The 22,267-nt window shown below is 47.5% G+C and overlaps 1 protein-coding gene across 5 annotated transcripts in view; it reads right to left on the bottom strand.

The window, feature by feature from the left end:
• Nucleotides 1–1,000: 1,000 nt before the first annotated feature.
• The window catches only part of LOC119434064 (collagen alpha-1(I) chain-like), a 135,434-nt gene continuing 114,167 nt past the window's right edge, over nt 1,001–22,267 (bottom strand). For 2 of the 5 annotated variants that reach the window (XM_037701379.2, XM_049658838.1), the window contains 4 exons: nt 19,908–20,228; nt 15,034–16,281; nt 10,122–10,404; nt 1,001–7,940 (listed from right to left, as the gene is read on the bottom strand). In XM_037701379.2, the coding sequence (XP_037557307.1) occupies nt 6,542–7,940; nt 10,122–10,404; nt 15,034–16,281; nt 19,908–20,228 (3,251 nt within the window). In that variant the 3' untranslated portion in view covers nt 1,001–6,541. The remainder of the gene's footprint in view (nt 7,941–10,121; nt 10,405–15,033; nt 16,282–19,907; nt 20,229–22,267) is intronic. The other 3 variants (XM_049658835.1, XM_049658836.1, XM_049658837.1) reach the window with 3 other exon arrangements.

Raw genomic sequence — 22,267 nt, 5'->3', positions numbered from 1 at the left:
AGTGCAAAAAGTTTGACATATGATAAAATTGTAAATGTTGGCAGGTATCAACGTGTACAGCTAAGGCCTTCATTGAGCAGTTAATGCCTTGAGTGCTTCCTTTCTATAAGATTTCTAATAAAACAGTAGTTCAGCTGCAAGTGGTGCTGGTAGTGCTAAAATAGGTAAACATTATTCAGCATACCTGCCAACCTGTGAACAATAAAATTCGTACAATCCTGTGCATGCAATACCAAGGAGGTAATAGCACACATTTTTTAAAGCTTGTCCAGACTTTAAGGGATATATACACCTTTTATTAAAGATAATTTAACCCTTAGGCACAGCACACAAGCAGGCAACACGCTGTTGTTAGATCACATCGACTTTCTCGACGACCTTGGCGATGCCGATTTCACTTGCTTCAGGAATTTCTCTGTATAAACTTGCTCAATACAAGCGCACTTCTTGCATCCTTTCAATATCAGAATATTTCCAACGGACAGTTCAAGAATGAACAAGCAAACTTTTTTGTCAAACGACAAAAGATTCTTAAAATCGTTTAACGACCCCAAATTCATATACTTTATGAAACTCGGCTATGACACTGCACAAAGCAGCAAATAATGTGATTATAAAAGATAATTTATACGATAGTTTAAAGTGCAATCTATTTACTGTTCAAAGCCTGGTCAGGGTGCTCGAGAAGACATCATATATAGTAAAAAAATTCACCTATGGCTATCCATGTGTAGCTTGTAGAAACGGTGTAGAAACCACTGAACATGTTTTGTTAACAACATGATAACAACATTACTCTCTTACGATATAATAATTGTACTTTAACATTCTGTAGTTCTTTAGGACAAACCATGGATCTCAAGGGCACATAACACCAGAAACGTTAAAAAAAAAAAAAAAGAAAAGGCATAGTGGCACGAGCCATCCTCCTGCTTCGAAAAGGATGCTCGTAATACTCCATCTATCGGCAATAACCGAAACTGCATAAGGAATGTCTGCAAAAAAAAAACTTTTATTACTTCTCTTCATCATGATGTGGCACACGCATACCAGAAAAAGAAAGAAAAAAAACAGCAAATCAACATTTCTCGCAGGCTCCCACGCACGCATCTTTATACATTTTTCTCCCCAGGCACACACGCAGCAAGCATATCACACTTTCAAGAAAACAAAAAAGAACAGCATTAAAAGATTTTTTTTTCCCAGAAGAATATTTCGAGAAGGTTAAAAGAAACATGCCGCGCACGCGGGGGGAGAGCCCGGGGCAGCGCCACGGCACGATCTTTGACGATCCTGGCGCGTTTTTTTAACAAGATACAACACACACCAACCTGTGAAAAGTGACTTGGACGACACAAAAAAGACACACATAGGCACAGCTGTACAATGACAACGGCACACACACACACATGAACCATCTGCTTACAATTTGTACAGGGTGGGAATGGAGGAATAAAAAAAAAAAAAAGACTAAAACAAAAATAAACAAACACCTTAAAAAGCTGCAGTACACGGCGCTGCAAAGCATAAATTATTTCCCTCTCACGCGACACTTTTTTTTATTCCCACTCGCGTTGCGGCGGTGTTCGCCCGTCCGCGATTGAGGTAAAATTCGCCCCAGTTTCCCTCACCCCGAAAAGATCCCCTCCCGCGGCAGACTCTTTATTGCTCCTCTGCTGAAAGCAATCGACGCGGCGAACGACGCAGTTCGCTGGGCGTCCTTCGACGACAGTGCCCCTGCACCCCCTCGCCTTGGTTAGCAGGCGCATGAATTCTCAGCCTCCCTCCCGCTCTCAGAAAATACGAATGAAAGGGAATGCCACCTGTCAAAAGCGTACGTATGGGGCGGCAGACGATGTCACGTTAGTTGAAGACGATGGGAAAGACAAAAACAAAAGTACTTGAAGGGGGAAAAAAAACAAAGCACCTAGGAGATAATCTAGATTTGGCACACGGCTGCAAAAGACACACTGCGAACAAAAGCACGACGTCGCACGGCTTGTCTCACTTGCTGGAGGCTGACAATGGTCGGACGACGCGCCTATTTTTTTTTTTCGTTTTTTTTTTTTTTTTTGTCGCGCGTTGACGCTACCCTGTTGCTTGATGGGGGAAAAAAAGCGAAAAAAAAAAAGGAGATCAAAGTGGCAGGCGGGCAGAAGGAAATAAGGTGACGATGTGTATTATTCCCATACTTTGCAAAAATGAGAGCCCATGCAATATGATCGGCTGGTAATGAAGAAGAGAAACCACAGTGGGCTTGAATGAAGAGCTGCCTCAGACAAAGCCTATAACAACTTTTCAATATATCTGTCAACTGCCAGTGCCAATGTGACAAACATAGTAAGGTGCCAAAAAATGTTTTAAATAAAAAGGAAGTATGTTCCTCGTGCAATCTGAGCTATTTGTTGAGCTGCAACACTGCCAATGTTGCAAAACAGCAGGCAGCCTGGCAAGAGCACCCACGTGGTGGCTGCCGTCAAAGCCGCAATCGCCGATCATTCGCCCGCAGCTCAATGATGCACATTGCAATCAACAAAAGCACCAAAACCTGCCAAGCGCAATGTTTGGACATTGGAGAAGAAGGCAAACATTTTGCTCTTCCCAAAATCACGGCATGGTGTGATGAACAGCACCCAGCTCTGTAAACTCAATCACAGTACAAATTTCTGAATCTTGACACTGATCTTATGCTGCAGGTGCTACGCAAACAATAAAGAACATAAAATCATGTCCTGTGAGCATGGTATGACTTCCTAAAATTTTCAATAAGGCTAAGCTGGCTAAAGGAACAATACTTCAATGTGCCTGACAGAGCACAGTGCAAACGACAACTAAAGATCTGCCCTGTACATTCTACCGTCTACGTGATTCACTAATACCGAGATCCGCTCCCCTTTGATTTGTCAATTATTCACATTACAGACAACGGGAAGGGCCAATCTGTATTGCATTAGACTTGCGAACTTCCTACAATACCATCTAGACTGAAATGCAGCGCTGCCGCCTATGAAAGTTTCATAGTGTAGCCATTGTGGGTGTGCCAAGATGCGAGATTTGGCTTGGCTTAACTTTGCCTAAAACATAGCGTTGGCTGCACAGATTACGTTTTTTTGGAATTAGGCCACCAACGCAACTCTTAGATTTTTGTAGTACATTCTGCATTGCTTGCTCACATATATATTTTTGAAAATAAATGTAAGCATGCAATCAAATTTAGCTCTAAGTGCAAAACTTCTCTTCCTTCGAAATTCTATGACCCACAGATGGCAATGTTTAATGTTCAACAGGTACAGCGGCATCACTTTTCATTCCAGGCAGGTGTTAATAGAAATTATATAGTGCTAGAAAAACAGGTACACAAAGATGTGAGAAAGAAAAAAAATGTTGAGAACATTCGACAAATAGGAAAGAACCACGAGACAGGGAAAAGATGCGATGGTGCTAGGGACAGGGAAAACTCTCCCATTTTGAGCATTTTCCTTGCATGTGCGGGCCGTTATTCAAGATGAGCCATGAAAACGATGCCCACTCCTGATCATTTGTTTTTTATGTTTTTCATCACCTCTGTGTTCTTCCTGTCCTCACTGACAAAAAGGAACTAAGACTGGGCCAGAAAACCACGCATTCCATTGGGCAACAACGATGGGAAGAGAGCCATGCACAGTGGGACATTGCATGTATGCCGAGGAAGGAGAGAATGCTGCAGCTAGAAGGAAATGCAGTCTTTGCAGTGCCTTGTAAACACTGCCTTGAGGCCACACACCGATTTGCACCAGGAGATACGAGTGTTTGTTTTACCTGCCCATTTTCAATTTACGCAATAAATCGCAGCAATGCTACATGTATACCTGAAATCCTAAACGTGGTGCGTTGGAATACTGCATTAGTATTCTTTGATGGCCACCTTTCAGGGATACTTTCACAAGAATTCACAGAACTAGTGCTGGATGTGTTGTCATCCACGGGGAAAAGCATTGCTGGCACTGTGCCAAGAATGTCATTGCTCGTAGACGCCGTTGTGTCCAGCGCTAGTCGCGCGTAATCTCGCAAAAGTGAACATTCCCGAAAGTGCTTGTGTGAAAATATGGCCCCTGTTCTATAAGCAACCCATTTTTTTTTTCTTTTTTGCTAGTAAATTTGGCAACAAGTGCCATACTAACCCTAATTGGGTGAAGTTGAATCAAGTGTGGGCACCCAAATTCTCCTTGCAGTTTTGTGTTCAGGTAATCCACAATGATTGCTGTAAACATTCTTATGATTGTTGGCATTTCCTCACCCAATTTTCATCCGCTTAATTACTGGCCATAGTTTTGCGGCTAAGTGCATGCCAAAAGTCAGTCTACTGCCTTAGACAAGCCTACGCAGTGTATTTTAAACTAGTGAACGCGAAGTGCAAGTCCTCCCTTCTAATGTAGAGTATGGAAATCAACACAACTGATTTACTAGTCGAACAGTGGCTGCTGATAATTCAAGTTAAATACATGCTTGTAGAGACAAGTGAATAGGGTTGTTTAATAAATGCCTTGTACTACATCGCCTTGATTAAAACACTAAAATTTTACAGCCCATTTCCACATGCAAGTTTTCAATGATTGTTGAAAGTGCATGTGCGGCAGCGGTAATAAACAACTTTAGAATGCGTGATGTACACACCCCACCCCTATAAGAATAACCTTATTATAGCCTATAAGAATAACCTTAGAAGACAACTTATTAATTAGTTAAATAAATGCTGACTATTGTACAGGCAAGAAATTTTAAGCAACGCCAGCCCTTCCAGGTGTACAAGACATGAGACTGCATATCCTTCCAGCTACATCGCATGGGAAATACTGTGTTGACAATGGTGAGAAGATGAACAGTGATAGGGAGGGCGTAAAGGTGTGTTGCTGACGCACCCGCAGTCGTATATAGCGAGGTGTCTCTGCCTTGTCAGCTGTCAGACTGCAGCAGAGGTTTCATTCCTTTTTTTTTTTTTTTTTTCCCCTTAGAACTCCATGGACGGGATCTCACTTGTGAGGAACACAGAACAACTTTGTTTTCAATAATGACCTAGCACAATGTTCAACACTTCTCAGTTTGACTTAAAAATAAGAGATAGATAAAAAATAAAACAGGCTAAAAATAACGGAAGAGACCACAGTGAAGACGACGACGGAGACTTTTCTTTCTCATGATAAATAACTTAGGCTTATGGCTGACGCGATGAGTGACGTATCTTGTTGTATTTTCACTTTTTTTTTTCTTTTGTTCCTCATTCTCCTCTCGGTTGCACTATAAAATTGAGCAGAAAAATCACTCCCCTTCCAATTTTGCGTGGGTAAGCAAAGATCAGGTCGGGTGGCATGGAGTGGGGGAAGAAACGAAAACAACTCGTGCTTGTCCAAAAAAAGAGAGAGAGAAGGGTTCTCTGAGAACATCATTACTACAGTGGGCCAAAAATGTGCGTAGAAGACTCTCTCAGCACAGCGATAGTTCTCTCACTCTTTCTAAACACAACACCCGCTTGGCACTGAAAGAAACAAGCTGCACACTCGTCTTTCATGCGAGACAGGTTTACGTTACCACAAACATGGCACACCATAAACACATCTCGAGTCAGTGGGCGAGGTATAAGGAAAAAGAAAACAGAGCAAGCTGCCTTATGTAAAACGACAGAAGCAGCCGTAAAGAAAGTCAGCTGCCTGTGTCCCTTCCCAGTGGCCCATGGTTTCTAGCTGCATTAGCACACAACCGTTAAAGAACGATAATCTTGCAAGTGCTACATGGGCGAGCGCCTTGACAAGTCAGCCTTTATAATTTGCCCCCGTAGGTCGTTCTGCCAAAAGCTAGTTAGGTAAAAGAAGTTCAGAATCTCTTGGCAAAATGACCTTTTCTTTCTGCATCGTCCCCCCACTATATATATATATATATTTTTTTTTTCACCAGTCTTGTAAAACGTGTAAACAAAGCTAATGAGGAGCACGGCACCAGGAACAACTGCCAACAAAACGAGAAAAAACAACAACCAGTGGGAGGCCCCATCAACACCGAAGCCACTGAGAAAAGGGGGGCCAAAACACTTATGATCTCAAAAAAAAGATGGCACGGACATCTGAGTGCTGGTTCCTCTCCAGCATGACTGCTGTGAGAACAGCACAGTTCATCGAAATCACATCTGTCCTACCGAGATGAAGTCACGCACCTCCTCGATGGTGGCACCAAAGAAACACGCGAGGCAGGGGGGCTCCGCGGGCCACATCAAGCCTTGTTGAGCAAAAGAAAGTCGGCTGCAGTCACGCGCACAGACAAGAAAGAGGCCTTCAAAGTTGTGTTTTGGAACCTGAGCACTCCCTGTCCCACAGTGTCCACAGCCCCCTCGAGGTTCCCCCAAACTGTGCAACCCACCCGACCTGTGTCACAAGTGTGGGAAATGGAGTCACGCACCGATGACTCGGGCTTGGAGAACACACAACTGCCGAGAAAGATGACATGCGCAAGAGAGGGGCCACGATTTTCCTTCCTTTCTTTCCCGAGAAACGGGGAGGGGGAAGCGGTCAAGTCACTTTGGGCCAAAGAACCCTGCGGCAGCCGCTGTCGCGCCCGATGGCCCAGACGTTGTCGCACCCTGGCTTCGGGTATTCGTGGCATAGAGCTGCTGCTGAAAGTTGTGGAACTGCACCGCGTAGTTCGGGTCAGCCGTTGTGGGTCCGTAGAAGGGGCTTTGCTTGTAGCTGAACGCCTGGCCCACAGTCGGAGGCAATGGCTGCGACACCACGTCACCACCCGCACCACCTCCGGGAGAGGCCGGCCGCAGTCCCTTGCCGCCCTGAAATATGGCACCCACAGGCAACCCTCCGTGCTGGGGCCCGTTAGGGCCGCCACCGTATGCTTCCATTGGGGGCAAGCCGCGCGCTCCTGCGTAAGCCCCAGGCCCGCTGGGCCCTCCTCGCATCATCATGACAGGACCTGGCCTCTGGGGCGGTCCTGATGGCGGGAAGTACTGCAGGTTCTGCGTGGGCACCTTTGTGTCGAGGTTGGCCAGCGGCGTCGTAAAACGCTGTAGGAATTCCAGACTTGGTGCTCGATGCGGCGGCGCTGCCACTGGGTTCTGAGGTCGCGCAGGGAGGTACTGGATGGTGTTGGGGGCACCGAGTTTCACTTGCACGTTGGCTCCACCTCCGAAGGAGGCAGCCGCAGCTGCTGCAGCAGCAGCAGCAGCAGAGTTCGCGGAGCCACGGCCCCGTGCACGAGGTCCGGGGGAGTTTCGGGCCGGGGCCATTGCAGGATATGGCGCTGCTGCTGTGGCAGCCCCCCTGCCGTGAGACATCATGGGTCCACCGCCCCCACCGCCCATGAACTGTGCTGAGGCTGGCTCGAGGGGCACCATGCAGCCGGGACTTCCGCGATGAGGTCCATTCAGTGGGTCCACTGGTACATCTCCTTTGCCACTGCCGTCAAAAGGGGGCGTCATCTTCTGCAGGCTCTGGATGTGAGGCGAGTGGGGAACGTCGCCGGCATAGCCACCGCCAGGCCGTGGGAAGCCTGCGGCGCTCATCATTGGCTCGCCAAAATCACGCACTCCCGTTGCTGGCCCCCCCTGGGAAGCCCCAGGAAATGCAGCCCCCTGGTGCGGCGGCATAGCACCAGCAGGAAAGCCCTGGTGGTGCGGTGCAGGAAAGCGGCCCTGCTGCGACGGGTCCGATGGGTCTGGCTCGGGCCCTACACCGACCCTGCACCGCGGGTCCATGTAGCCGAAGCCTGGTGGTTCGTGCGGTGCCCCTCCTGGGAATCGTGTGTCATAGGGGGGACTCGTTGCAAAGCGTGGGCCACCCGTTCCATCAGACATGGACGGACCCATGCGAGGAGTGGCGCCTTCCATGCCCGAGGAACACGAAGAGTGGTACGATCCCTGGGAATTCTCCGAGGCCAGGCTGGGGCCCATGTCCAGAGGCGGGATTCTGGAATAGATGCAAGCAAGTCCATGTGTCTCAACACAGACACATCATATACAAATTTTCCTATGCTAACCCTAGCTGTAGCAAACGAAGGCAAACACGCAAGCACACTACAGCATCAACAGCGAGGAAGACAAGGTGCAGTAATCACCCAGCTAACAGATTTACGTGTCTTGGAGATACAGATCAAGCATACTCTGTGTGTCCAGCAATGCTGACTTTGTTGCCACGAGTGGAGAGCTTTTCTAAATCGTGTTCTGGAGTTTGTACTGCCACACCACAAAACTGTTATAGTCCACAGCACATATGTCGTTGAAGATGCTTTTAGCAGAGTGCTCAATAACCCGGGTGTATAATGTGGCATCATCTCATGGAAAAGAATCAAAGTACTACTGTGTACACAGAGGCATCTATAGTAGCAGGCACTGAGTGTGGAGATGACGCCACATGTTGGTTGATAGCACTGGCGAGCACACGGGTGCTATCACGAAGGTCACAACGGCGGCAATCTTGTTTTTAAGCTGTTCTTCGTGCAGCACCGCGTGCACTATGCCTATTTGGACGATCCGGACCGATGGCCGTATAAGCATTCCCATCGTATCGTTGCTGTCGATATTCACATGGCCTGAGCAGGCGTGAACGTGGCACGACACGTTGCTGCCATGCAAAGTTGCAAAAAGTCGCCGGTTACTATGCCGTTATTGAGAGATCACAGTTTGTCGACACTTTGTTGGCTTCGTTTATGTCGTTACTGATAACGGTACGTGATAGCATTCTGTCTTTCAAACTTCGTATGTAAACCTCGATATAACGAAGTTGTACTTGCAGCGAAAAACTTCGTTATACTGAGAATTTCATTATATTGAGGTTTCGTTAATTCAACTAAGATGGGAAACAAAAATAGTTCGTTACATAGCAAATTTCGTTAAATTGAGGTTCGTTATGTCGAGCTTTGACTGTACTTTTTTGGCCAAAGCCTTCAAGCGATGACATAGCATTCCAGCTCTTGGCATGCCTATGGCCGCAGCTGTAAAGGCAAGACTTTTGCAAAATGCCTGCAAGCCGCAGTAGTTTCTGCTTCCAGCCAACTAGAATGATTCGTTATCATATGCACAAGTGAAATTTCACATCAGATGTGACTTCATTATATCGAGGTTATCTGAATTATGGAGCAGTAGACTTCTATTATTTCACTCCGGTTAATGATATTTTTTGTCAATTCAATCCTGAGAAAGTCCTAGCTAGTGCCCAATACCTTTATATATTGGCCAAGACTTTCGTTACTTTGATTCTAAAATAGGCCCTGACCAGATGATTTGAACTTGAATGTTCAAAAACATATGCGCAAACTCTAATGGTCATCCCAATGGCTGCAATGTCTGTCTTGGCAGTGTTCCAAGAGAGATAATGCTTTGAATACCAAAGCATTAAAAACTGCTGCCAAAACCGCCAATTGTTGACTTGGATTCAGCATAGCTTTCTCTGAGCATTTTGTAAACACTGACTCTGAAGTCCTGTGACAACAAATTACATTTTGTGCTTCATGATCAGTGTCAAGGCCTGGCTCTTGGCATGTGTTTGCATGCAATGGATGTCGAGATCGCTGAATGCCATGGAACTGTTCTTTTAGCATGAGGCCAGTGGTGAGGATGCATTCAAATACATCAGCACCTTGCACAACATGCTTTCTCAAGCATGTTTCAAGCGAAACAACAGCTTACAAGTGAATGATTACCACATTTACTGTATCCTAATGTGGAACTTTTTTTCCCTATAAATCGGGTCTGAAAATTGCCTGTGAACCGTGCTCGCAACATTGGGAACAATGAACACATACTATAAGATAGAAGCCAGTGTGCTTTCTCTGTAAGAATAGTACTCTGCTGTCTCACATCACCTGTCTGCTTCCTTTCGAAGAGTTCCAAAGCTGAAAATGAAACAAATGGCATGTTCAACTGGTTGTTTCAGAGCACTCTGGCAGAACTACAAAGGTTGTGTAAGACAGCAACAAACATAAGTGGGGCTCCAATGGCAATAACTAAGCCTGCTTAACTTTATCTGCTCATTCTAGCACTACAGCTTTAAATCTGTCAGTTAATTTTCTAGCACAGTGCTCTAAATCAATCAGTCAAATGTGCCATAAAGCTGTCTAATGACTGGAGAAAGTCCTGTTGAGCCACTCACTCTGATGGGTGACCGAGGCCTTGGAGCATGCCCTGTTGCTGGGACATGACCCCCTGTGTCGCTGCCGTTGGCCCCATGGGGTTCTGTCCCATGGGATTCCCCCCGTGAGGGGGTCCCCCCTGCGCGCTCAGGGATCCCTCGGGCACCCCCAGGTTGGCCTGCTTCTGGATAGTGAGCTCCTGGCTCTCCAGGGAGCCCAGGTACTGGATTTGCTGTGGCGAGGGCACGGGCATCAGGCCAGGCTCACTTTTGATCCCGCCAGGATGACCGAGACTCCCCCCACCTGCAAGGGAAAAGCCACCCAAGGCAAACGTAAATGAGACACTCTGACTTGATTGTACTCTTCCCACTCCTGGGATCACAGTATGTATAGTGTGTCAGTAAGTTTCATGGGATAGCAGTATGTATAAATAAATAATAAATAAATAACTGGATGGTGTTCAAAATATGGCAGCCACGATGTGTTTCTGGCTCCTGCAACCACTTCCGGTGCCTACTGCACACAAAAGCATGACCTTTCAGATTGGTTTCTGTTATTCCAAAAGAGACATCATTGGGGGGTGCAATTTGGACACCACCAAGTATTGCTGTTGTTCTAGTAGCGGTAGTAGAAGAGGTAGTTGTGGGAATCCTCGTGTCCCACGACGGTCAGACTTGCGGCAAACGTCGCATTGGGCGCAAGCGTGAGCAGGTTTGGGGAGAGGGGAAGGAAGTCTTCCTTTCGTGGGCAGCGCACGGGCATCACAAGCATTACCAACACTGCCGGGCGTGTCAAGTGAGATCCCTCTGACATTGCCCGAGTCTCGTTGGTTGCCAGCAAGCGGCGAATGCGGAAGGTTCCGCCGCTGCTCTCGTTTTCCCGCACGTGGTTAGCCAGCCATGTTTCTGCACTGGCAGTTGCCACAGCTACCCATATCCCAGCTAGCAAGTTGGAGGCCCCTCTTTACCTAGCGTATTATACTCTTCGAGGGAACCCTCAGTGATGTAAACTATAGCTAGCTGGCCTGCATGAAGTGTTAGTTGCAATCATTATAATGCTTTCCGAGCGTACGCTTTATTGTCGTCCATTGTTTCCTCGAGCTTATACTGGACTGCACACTGTACACCGCACACCACGGCGTGCTGAGGCGTAGCACCGTTGGCGTCCAGTCAAACCTTGTTATTACGAAGTCGTATTCAACACAGAAATATCTTTATGTACAATATTCGTTATAAGCATGCACGTGATATCGGTGGTACCAGATTTTAGATTTACTTTGTTATGATTAACAACTGTTGATTAAGCCCAGACAACACGTACGCTTGCTGACGTGTGCAAAATCGCGCCTACGCACCTTGTGCCTCCGCACCTCATGAGAAATGGCACTTTGCATTGACATGTGACGCGCGACAGTACATGCTCACTGGGCTCACTCATAGACGCCGTGGCGGACGCGACTTTGTACTTTGTTATTGACAATGTTTCAAAATGCATCAATGTCTATAACCATAATTGTTATATTTTTAGAGCTGCTAGATCAGCACAAAAAGGAAAAAAAAAAAAAGCACTTTCTCACATGATATAAATCTGCCTCACTGAGAGTTGATTGTACCACACCATAGCTGCGTAGCCAGGTGCACCGACGTGAGGCAGCCTGAGCACGCAATAACAAAGAGAAGTTGCTCACTGGAATTGCGCTGCGTTTCGACGCAATGGCAGTACCTGTGGAGTGATAATTTAGACTTGCTTGATTGTACGGACACGCTTGATCTGGACAAGCAGAAAGTATGACATTTTTATTTTTATACTTTGCCAGCACCACTTTATAACTAAATGTAGCGAAGGACACTACGAATCCTGCCCAAACCACAGGGACACATCAGGCCAAGCAGCTAAGTTGTCAAGGCTGCATTTGCGTGCTTGTCATGCACGTTATGAGCATTCAGTGTTTCTTCCAATAGCGAAACGGTGTCAGGCGACTTTTTGGGTTGCTGAAAAATTTTTGCCGCTCAGAATTACTAGGCAACTTCAAATGGCATCTACTCCTCCACTGTGCCGGACAATGACTGTAGCGAAGAAACCCACGATCACGAGACTGTTGCAGCAAGGTCAATCTCTGTTCATGCTGAAAGGGGATGGATATTCGGTGCATGCAGCATACGTTCGTCAATCTGTTGCTACAGCATGGCAATGGTCGAAATACAGGTGACATGCAGTGCACGGGCATGCAACAATGCGTTGACAAGTTTTTTAATGCGTTAGTATTAGGAGCGTCAAAGAGGGAAAAAGTGTATGTGAAGTGTGGGAAGCCAGTTATGTGGTACATATATACCGTAAAATCACGAGCAAGATCCCTACCTGTGCAAGCACCACCCTCCATTTTTGAATGAGCAAACTACCGAGCAAGGGCCCCTCCCTTTCTTCACCCTGTTCACCGCTTCATCCATCTCCACCGGACTGCTTTGCTTCAGTTTTGTTGTCAATTTTTTTCGAAATTGCATAATAGATTACATAAAATCTGCCGAGCCTCGACAGCGGCTTCACCATAACCAGGTATCTCTCTGCATAGCCATAGGCTTAGCTTTTGTCAGTCGCCATTTTCGTCACACGTGCGAAGTGTCACACGATGGTATGAATTTGGTGTGCAGTGCTTTGGAATATACGCTATGTAACAGGCAAGAAGGATGCATTCCTCTGCAGTGAAAAAAGAAGTTGAGGTTGCGGAATCGCATCAGCAAACTGAGAGAAACGTGCACACAACTGCACGCCAATTCGTGATCGACTGGAAAAGGGTTTGCGAATGGGATAAAAACTGTGAATCCTGTTACAGCACAACCTTGGAAGAGCAAAAGGTCAATGTAAGCCAATGCTATTTTTGAACTTTTATAGCATGAAAGAAGTGCGGGTCGTGCCGTCAGCAACAGGCTCTTGGCGGAAGAGGTAGTGAAAATATAGAACACACATGAAGCTTGGAAACTTCGTATCACCCTCCCAATACATAAAAAAGGTGAAAAGGGCACTTTGGCGTGGCAATGCGTCAAGCAATGAGTGACAGCCAAAAGACCCACAGTGATGTCGTTGAGGCTGCAAGAGCTTTCCATTCTGTTGTTAACTCTCTACGCCTTCGCCACAACATTTCTAACATAGACAAAACCATAGTTGGAATTGACAACCCGGCTTGTAGAACAAACAATGCTGCTGGTGAAGCACCAGCAGGCATTGCAAACACTGGCTGTGCCAGGTGTGTTCTCACAGTTGCTTTGGCAGCATGTGCGTCAGGTCACAAGCTTTCAGCTTTTGAGATTTTCAAAGAGTTGAGCGAGAAGATTCAGCCAAGGCCTTCATGAACCTTCGCATTCCAGGTTATTCTTGCACCAATTCGGTGTTCCTTTTATATCATAGCACCTTTTGTTTACAAGTGTTTCGTTTAGTATTTACGTGTAGTAAATGTACGCCTAACTGTGTCAAGAAATGGCTGGATGACCTCGGAAAAAATCCAGGAGTGGGTGGCGAGGGTCTGGGGTCTAAACAGCGGCGACGTGCGGCGGCTGCTCATCTGGATTAGGCACCAATCCATAAGACTCCAGCGGCGAGGGACGTGTTAGAGGTATGTGACATGGATGTCACGCATGTGCTTGCCGGCTGCTGCAGCTGGCCGATGTTTAGTGGAACCGCTCATTCAAGTCGCAGTTCATGGAAGCCTTCGTCAGGAAGGGCGAGAGGACACCAAAGGGTAACCTCTGGAAGCCCTGATGGCAAGATGTCTTGTGCTTTGTTTCTGAGGCAGGGCTGCCGTTTCCAAAGAAACTATCGCTCGTTTATTTAATGGGTGCGGCGACTCCATCGCACTTGGCGGGACGAAAGATGGTGTGCTGCACGAATGGCTCTCTGCTGTTGGGGCTGTACAGCCAGAAAGAAGATTGCGAGCCCCTCCAGGTTGAGTGCATAGAGATAATTTCTGCATATCGGACTCAGAGGAGTCATTTGATGGGTTTGAAAGTGATGACGTTAAATAAAAACCGTAAATGCATATTCAGTAAAGCTTTTAAATCAAAGAAAGGCTCTGCATTCTTTTTTGTTAGCAACTGTTCCGTCAACATCTTAAATTTCGATCCGCGACTGAGCAATAGATCGATTGCTCCCGCCCCCATGTCCAATCTTGCTTGGATTATCTTGCACATTGAGGCGGGGAGGGAAACCAGATTGTTTTGTTTCTTTCCAGCCTGATGCAGCAACACATGACAGCTACGCCAAAATTAAATTAACCAGAGTCAATTTAATGGAAGTCTACCATATTTCATCACTCAAGTGGTCTGTCATCGCTCGCATCACGTCGTGTCATATCTCGCCTTTGCCTGCTCAACTCTTTCTTCTATCACCAGAAATCATGCCACGTACTACTAAAACCACAATCTAGAGCGTCCTCTCAACTCAGCCATACCAAGGCAATGGCGCATGTAAACGGCCGCACGACATCTATGAACTCATCTTTCTTTCCTAATGCAATAGTGCTGTGGAATTCCCTCCCAGAACACACAGTGGAATAAACTGAACGCAAAGAATTCCGCAAGAAACTAAAAATCCACTACACAGCCTCAGACGACCACTGTTCCCCACACTGACTAACTCATCTTCATAAATATATACCTGCTCTGATTTTTTTTTTTTATGTTTACCTTTTATATTTTGAATGTATTCTCAATTGTATTTTTTATTTCACTAACTGTATTTATGGTGTATTTTTGCATTTTCGTTCAAATAATTGAAGTTTACGTCTTTATGTCCCCCCTTATGTAATGCCTTCAGGCCCTTAAGGAAAAATAAATGAAATATCATTAAAAATGTATATATGCGCACTAGCAGGGCTAAATCTTGTTCACAACATCCTTGTTCCCACCAATCCGAAAACAGACATGGAGCTTGGTCACTCACCCGTCACTCCAGACGTACCCATGCCAGTGACAAACTCCGGTGGGTCTTGCGTGAGTGGTGTGGCAGACCGCTTCCGTGAGCTTCCCGCAGACGAAGGGCTAGGTACGGCACTGCCAGGCGTGGTTGGTGTATGTGGGCCCCCGCGGCAGGGCTTAGGTGAGCTCAGTGGTGTTGTCTGCACACTGCCGGGGCTAGGGTTGGCCAGCCGGCCGCCGCCCGCTGGATGGGAGAACTGCCGCACCCCAGGGTCAGTCGCCGGAGATGCCGTGCCAAGACGAGGGGACGGCGACGTTGGTGGGTGGGGACTGGGCGCCATCGGACCCCGCGCGCCGTAGGGAGGGGGTGGGCCCTGCTGGAGACGTGGGCTCGCGCGAGATGCGGGGCTCCGTGGTGGTGGCGGGACTGTGCCCGGGCTTCCACTGCCACCAGCACCACCAGCGCCGCTCCCTCCATAGTTTGGCGGGCTGGACCCCGAGGACCCACGGACCGACGGTGAGAAAGGCTGGAGGGCTGGGCTGCCACAGGGTGCAGATCCCGGGAACGGACCGCCCCCACCGCACTGGGAGGCGCCAGCAGGCCGACCGCCAAAGGAGCCTCCTCCCCCGGATGTCTGCTGTTGCGCTGCTGCTCCGGGGCTGAACACCATGCCAGGGCTGGTGCCTGGTGCTGTGGAGAAGTTGGACGATGCGCCAGCTGGACTGGCTCCCGGCGCACCGGGGAACCCCGAAGGTGTTGGTGGGTTGGAGAAGGAACCGGGTGAGTTGAAACCGGCGCACGAACTGGGCCTGTTGCCCGTAGTGCCGGCCCCACCGCCAGGGCCTGTGGTGCCGTTGTTGAAGTTTGGGTTGGGGCAAGATCCTGGCCGTGCAACGTAGCCGCTGGGCGAACCAGAGGCCGAGAACTCGTTGCCGCATGCCGGGAAGAGCCCCTGTGGTTGAGTGGCAGCGGCGGCCCCCTTGCGGCGCCGGTCCTCGAGGTACGGCTTTTGGGCCGGCATGCCACCTTGCTGCTGCTGGGTTTGCCAGTCGGCTGGCGGGTGGCCCATCATGGCTCCCTGGGGCCCTGCACAACAGCATGCCTGGTTTCCAGAGGCTGAAGACGTGATCCACTCTTCACGCTTCACTGACGCTGGCTTCTGGTAGACGTTTCTTTGTAGCAGTCCAAGGTTCTGCCCGTCTGGTTGAGATGAAACATGTTCTCTTTTTTTTCTTTTTCTTTTTTGTTGGGTACAAGGCTCCTGCGTGGGAGCTGAAACATCATTTAAGTTTTTGTTTGGCTACTGAACTTTTCTTGTGCCCTTTCTATTAACCTTCCACTTTGAGGAAGGCAACATTTAACAAACGTCACCAAAAACGACTCAAGTCCGACTGCCTTGCACGACGAAACAGACAGAACACTAAGAAACTTCAGAAGTTCTGTCTTGGTTGCTAGAATTATCAGTAATCCACTAAACCAAGAGAAGTATGCTACTAAAGGCGCAGCCTGTAATGCCAGCCATTCACTTCAGAATGCAATGAACCACGAACTACCAGAATAACGCTCTTCTGGGTGCCAACTTCAACAGCTCACAATTCTTGTGCTAGGATACACAGACCAATAAGGTCTTACTGGATTTCTTGAATAATGCAGAAGCCATTGATATCCTGTTTAGCGAAATCTAAGGAACTGGTTTGTTGTAGATTTTTTCAGAAAGTAAACGTTCATAAAGTTACACATACAGTTGAGCCTTGTTATTACTGAGTCACATCCAACTCAAGAACACCTTCATTACATACGATATTCATTATAAACATAGATTTGTTGCGTGCAGATATCAGGAAAAACATCTTTGATTTCCTTCATTATATTCGATAGTTCGTTACATCAAAGTTGGTTAATTGAGGTACAACTTGCAAGTTTTCAGGATCATCATCATCATCAGCCCATAGCTCATAGAAAAAAAAAGATATTAAAAAAAAATTTCGCTTATGACCCAGCTTCACCTCTTTAATTAAGGGGGGACGGGACACAGCAATGAAATGAAATATCAAAATTTTCTTATAATTATTATTTTTCTGTTACCCTTAGACCTTCCTTTATCTCATGGCACAATATTACGAAGAAATATGCAGTAGAAGTTAGAAAAATTGGACTTTTACAAAGCTGTCGAGGATGAAGAGCACTGGCTACATCGCGATGGACAGATGATCTGTTGGCGATCAGATCACTGGTGCAAAAATAATCAGGATGTGTGCAAATGAAGGCGCACGCCGTGGCTGTGCTGCGAAAGAAGTTGCGAAGCCTCGATCACCGCTGCGAGAGCCAGTGAGTCACGAGATTACAAGAATTGCAGCTTCCGCACTGCTTTTGAGCAAAATAGAAACAGGATTTGCTCATTCGTTCATTAAATAAAAGTGTTGACGTAGTAAGCATTTGTTAATTTTTTTTGATACCCTCGATAATTCGACATTCCATTAATTCGGACATTTTTTTTTCCGTCCCGTGAAATCTGAATTAACAAGGTTTTACTGTATTAATTTTCTCAATAAGTCAATTCTGAATTCTGAGATCACGCTCAGTGCCTTGACTTCCAGAGGATTAGTGCCTCGATCACACTCAGTGCCTTGAATTCCGAGCATGTCCGGATTATCGGCGTAGGAGATAATCCGGACATGCTCGGTCATTCAGACAGCTTCGCGGCCCCGCCAATAGCACCATAGACTTAATGTGTAAAGACAACTGATATTTTGGACAGCCGCCAGCTCTACATTCGATTATCCGGACTCCGACCGTGACTGTAGCGTACGCGGATTCTGCCACCATTATCTCCTCTGGTAACCTCGATGAGACATGAAGTATGGCCTCAGAGATTACACGTAAGATGGTAATCCCTGAGGTTTTGTCTCAGTCGCTGCACTACGCCTCCGATTAAATTACAAATGCTGATCTTGGAGGCTTTGCCTGAATTGTGAGGTTGCATCAACATCGCGATCATCACATCCTATTCCAGCATCCCAGCGCATGGCCCGCTCTCGCCATTCTGTTTGTTTAGTAGGTGTTCCAGACAACGCTGTGCTGGCTCCAAGAAGTCTTTCTCGTGAAGTTATCGACAGGCCGCGTCAAATGGCATCAATATTCCCCTTGCAGTCCGGCTCCGAATGAGCCTTGAGTCGCAGTCCAAATGACCCCGACTCCGCAAATGAAGAGCCTAAACTGCCACCTACGACAACAAGCTCAAATGCGGACATCATTGATGACCTGCTAGGCTGCGGTGTGCCGATTCCTGCCACCATTACATTTGCAGACTTTGCAGACGTCAACAGCATGGTGTTGTGTGCCGAACTGAACGATGACGAAATAACTGAGCAAGTTCTCCCTCCGTCAAACAGTGACTCTAACTCAGATGATGATGTGCCGTGCGGATCTGACTTGCCGTGCAAGGACAGCCTTTGCAGTCCTTGCATCAGCATACAGCGAGAACAGAAGACCGGCAGAAATATAGGCGTACTTGGTTGCACGTAAGCGGAAGTGTGTGCAGCAACGAATCGACCATTTAACGTAAATAAAATGATCTTTCTTGGGCACATTCGTTTTTTTCGGACATTCCATAGTTCGGACTTATTTACGTTCCCCGTGAAATCCGAATTATCGGTCGTCGACTGTACCCGTAGAAAACGAAACGATAAGCACAACCCCCTGGGTTTCGCTACGATGCCAATCTGCTAGTGCACTGAGTGGCAGGCTTAAATCAGCGCCTCATCCATTTTTTTCAATGCCAGTGCAATCGCTCGCTCTGCAATGGGAGCCGTTGGTGCGCCTTAGTTCAGTGAGTTGACGCGATGTGACGCTACCCAGAGGGTACGACTGCTTGCGTCACACGCGTGTCTGAGCATGCACCGCTGGCGTTTCGGAGGAGATGCGGTAGACGTATCACACGTCTGTCAGGATTACTTCCTCCGACTGCCGTCGTGAGGCGCCACCCAGAGGGTACTCTCACCCACGACCGTAAAGCAGGCGCGAACGCTAGCCGACGGGAGAGAGTAGGAAAAGGCGATTGGAGAGGGTGGTGAACAGTTGGATAGGCCTCATCTGGCTGGCATTGAAAAAATAGAGGAGGCGCTGCTTAGATTAGTGGAGCGCGCGACCAGCTGTCGCTCGCACTATGCCTGCCTGAGATACGTGCTTATGCGGACTCCTGCGATACGCGCTAATTCTGATCTTGCCTGACATCGGTTGTTTAGAATTTCTGACTTTCCCCTTGAACCGAAAACCGATCAAAAATATTTGTTTCACTCTGAAACAAAATAATAAATAATGTTACAGTTACGTTTTCGTTCTGGTCAAAAATATTTTTTGTTTCGTTTTTCGTTTTTCTTTTCATTCCGTTCCGACACACTGGTTTTGGCCCACAACACCCCAGATTGTGTAGAGATAAGTGCAAAAGGAAATCTACTACTCATGCCACTTAGTATGAGAAAAAACAGCAGTGTGGAGCTATCTAGTCCACTGTAGCACAGCAAGGTGATGACCAACGTTACTATAGTAACAACCGGAAGCATGTGTTGCCAACAGCAGCCGCCAATTTCCGCTGAAAGAAGAAACATAACACTGAAGCCAGGCGACGTAACGTCATAGGCGAGGCAATACAACCGGCGGCGCCCTGCTCCTTCGGAAAGGAGCACGTTCAGGAGGAATGAGAAAGATATGTTGTGCTCGTAGTATCTACATTCATACAAAGTCTTTCTCAAAAATTATTTCAGTAATATATTGTTGGGAGGCACAATACTCATTCCTAGGTGTCTTTGAGACTTCAAAGAAATGTGGTTCAGCGCCCCTTTAAAATTGGAATGGCTGGCTCATTTAGCCACGAAATGGAACTCTCGGCCATGCGTTACCTGCACTGAAGTGCTGCTGCTGCTGCTGCTGTGGCTGCTGTTGCGGCTGCTGCATTTGTGGGGGCATGTTTGCCCCTTCGTGCTGGTGGTCCCCACAGTGCCCAAACTGGTCAGGGCCCCTGGGGCGGGGCGCAGCACCCCCCTGCGGCTGTTGGGGCAGCCCGGACTGTTGCTGCTGTTGGCCACCGGGGGGTCCCGCGGCATTTCCCGTGCCGTGCTGGTCCGGAAAGAGCAGCTGGTGCATCTTGCGGATCATGGCTAGCTGTTCTTCGCGGTGCTGCCTCTGCTGAGGTGTCAGGTTTTCATCGGGCACCTTGACCCCTGAGAGAGAAAACCAGCACATGACACTGCCACTAGTCCAGTGGCCAACACCTGTCCACGGTATAGACACACACACACACACACACACACACACACACACACACACACACACACACACAAAAAAAAAAGGTCCTCTCACCTGCCATAGACAGAGGAAACATACATTTCTAAAACATGACACAATTCGCAGTCGGATGGATAGTTGGTCTAGTTCACAGGTCATCATTAGAAAACTATAGCACACCTCACTGACTCCCTGCAGTGCAGTGAAAGCAATGTGTTGCATCAGCCAACCAGAATTTTTTTTTTTCCCATTCAAGAAATGAAAGGAGTCTCAAAACAAAAGTGAAAGCAGTTCATTTGAAGAAGTCAAGCCCCCTTTACACGACAGTTTCGCATGTAAGAAGTTGTTTAAAGGAGTCATGAACCGCATTTCTTTGAAGGCTCAAAAAACACCTTGGGACGAGTATTGTGCTTCCCAGGAATATATTACCGAAATAAATTTACCGAAATAAATATTACCAAAAAATATATATATATATTTATGTTTCTCATTCTCCTCAGTGTCCTTCGTTACAAAGGATCAGGGCGGTGCCAGTTGCGATGTCCCACCTACGACGTTACTTTACCTGGCTTTAATGTTGTGCTGCTTCTTTCAGCAGAAACTGACAGGTGCTGTTGACAACACATATTTCCAGTCGCTGTTACTATAGTAACATAATTTATTACTTTGCTGTGTTACAGTGTACTAGATAGCTGAACATGGCTGTTCTTAATGCAATTAGCATTCTTTGCCTACTTCAGCCATTTTGAGCCTATGTATCCATCTATCTACGCCGACCCAGTCGTACAAGCCGTCTTCCAGCTTGGCCCGCCAGGTATATACTCATGGTTGTGATGCCGTCGTGGTTGTTCCATCGCTGTCATTCCAGCTTCGTGATCTGACTTCCTTCATGCTGTCGTCACGCCTTCTACGCCGACCTAGTGACCCAAGTTGTCTAATGGCTTGGGCCACTAGTGGTCAAACATTCATTGTCTTCCCATTGTCCTGCTCCCGTCATCGTCACGCTGCCGTTTTACCATCGTCATCACTTCAGTAGCATCATCCCATTGTTGTCATGCCGTCGCCGTCATACTGCCTTTGTTGATCCAACGTCATTCCTTCTTTATCGTTCCATGATAATCAAGCTGTCATCATTCGTGATTAATGCCACCAAACTATTCGAAAACTATTCGATATTCGATTCCATTCAGTCACAAAAATCACTACAGTCGAATCTCGTTAATTTGAACACGCTTAATTCGAACTGCCGGTTTATTTCAACTGACGTTGTGGTCCCGTCAAAGTTTTGTGTATTTCAACGGGCGAAAATGCTCAGTAATTCGAACGCGAAAACATTTGCGACGGTTAATTCGAACATACCGCGGACCGACAATGCTCTCAGCAGCGCGCCAAATAATGCGGCGGCGCCTCCGACTGGCATTGCTTCCACACCGCCATAGAGTAAAAAGCTTAGGAGAGACCCCTTAATGCAGCGGCGGTGGCCCAGTCCGGCCAAAGAAACTGCCCACGCTGGCAAACGGTCGCTTCCCGATAACAGCAGAAAACAAAAACAAAACTTCAGGGAGCAGGCTAAGCTGGCGCCGGGCCAGCTGGATCGGCGCCGCTGGCACCCACGCCAGCAAACGCTCGCTTCCCGATAACGGCAGTAAACGAAACTTCAGGGAGCCCGAAACTCGAAGGGGCCCGAAAATTTGTTTGAATTAAAAGAAGTTCGAATTAAAGGAAGAACGTATTTTTGAAGTATTCGAGCACCATAGCACGATGCACGAATGGTGCGAGTCGTGAAATATCGCGGCGCGCAAGCGCATAGCGAGCGCGACCGCCCACGCTTGCCAACGCTCGGTTCCTGATAACGGCAGAAAACGAAACTTCAGGGTGCCGGCGACGGGCAGGCGCGCGCGGAGACCGTCAAACGTGAGGGAGGAGGGTGGCAGGGAAGCGGATTTCGCCTCGGCAACTCCGCCGCTTCGGTGGC

Source organism: Dermacentor silvarum, chromosome 11 (genome assembly GCF_013339745.2).
Source record: "Dermacentor silvarum isolate Dsil-2018 chromosome 11, BIME_Dsil_1.4, whole genome shotgun sequence".
Taxonomy (NCBI): domain Eukaryota; kingdom Metazoa; phylum Arthropoda; class Arachnida; order Ixodida; family Ixodidae; genus Dermacentor; species Dermacentor silvarum.
This window is presented reverse-complemented; position numbering and strand designations above follow the sequence as displayed.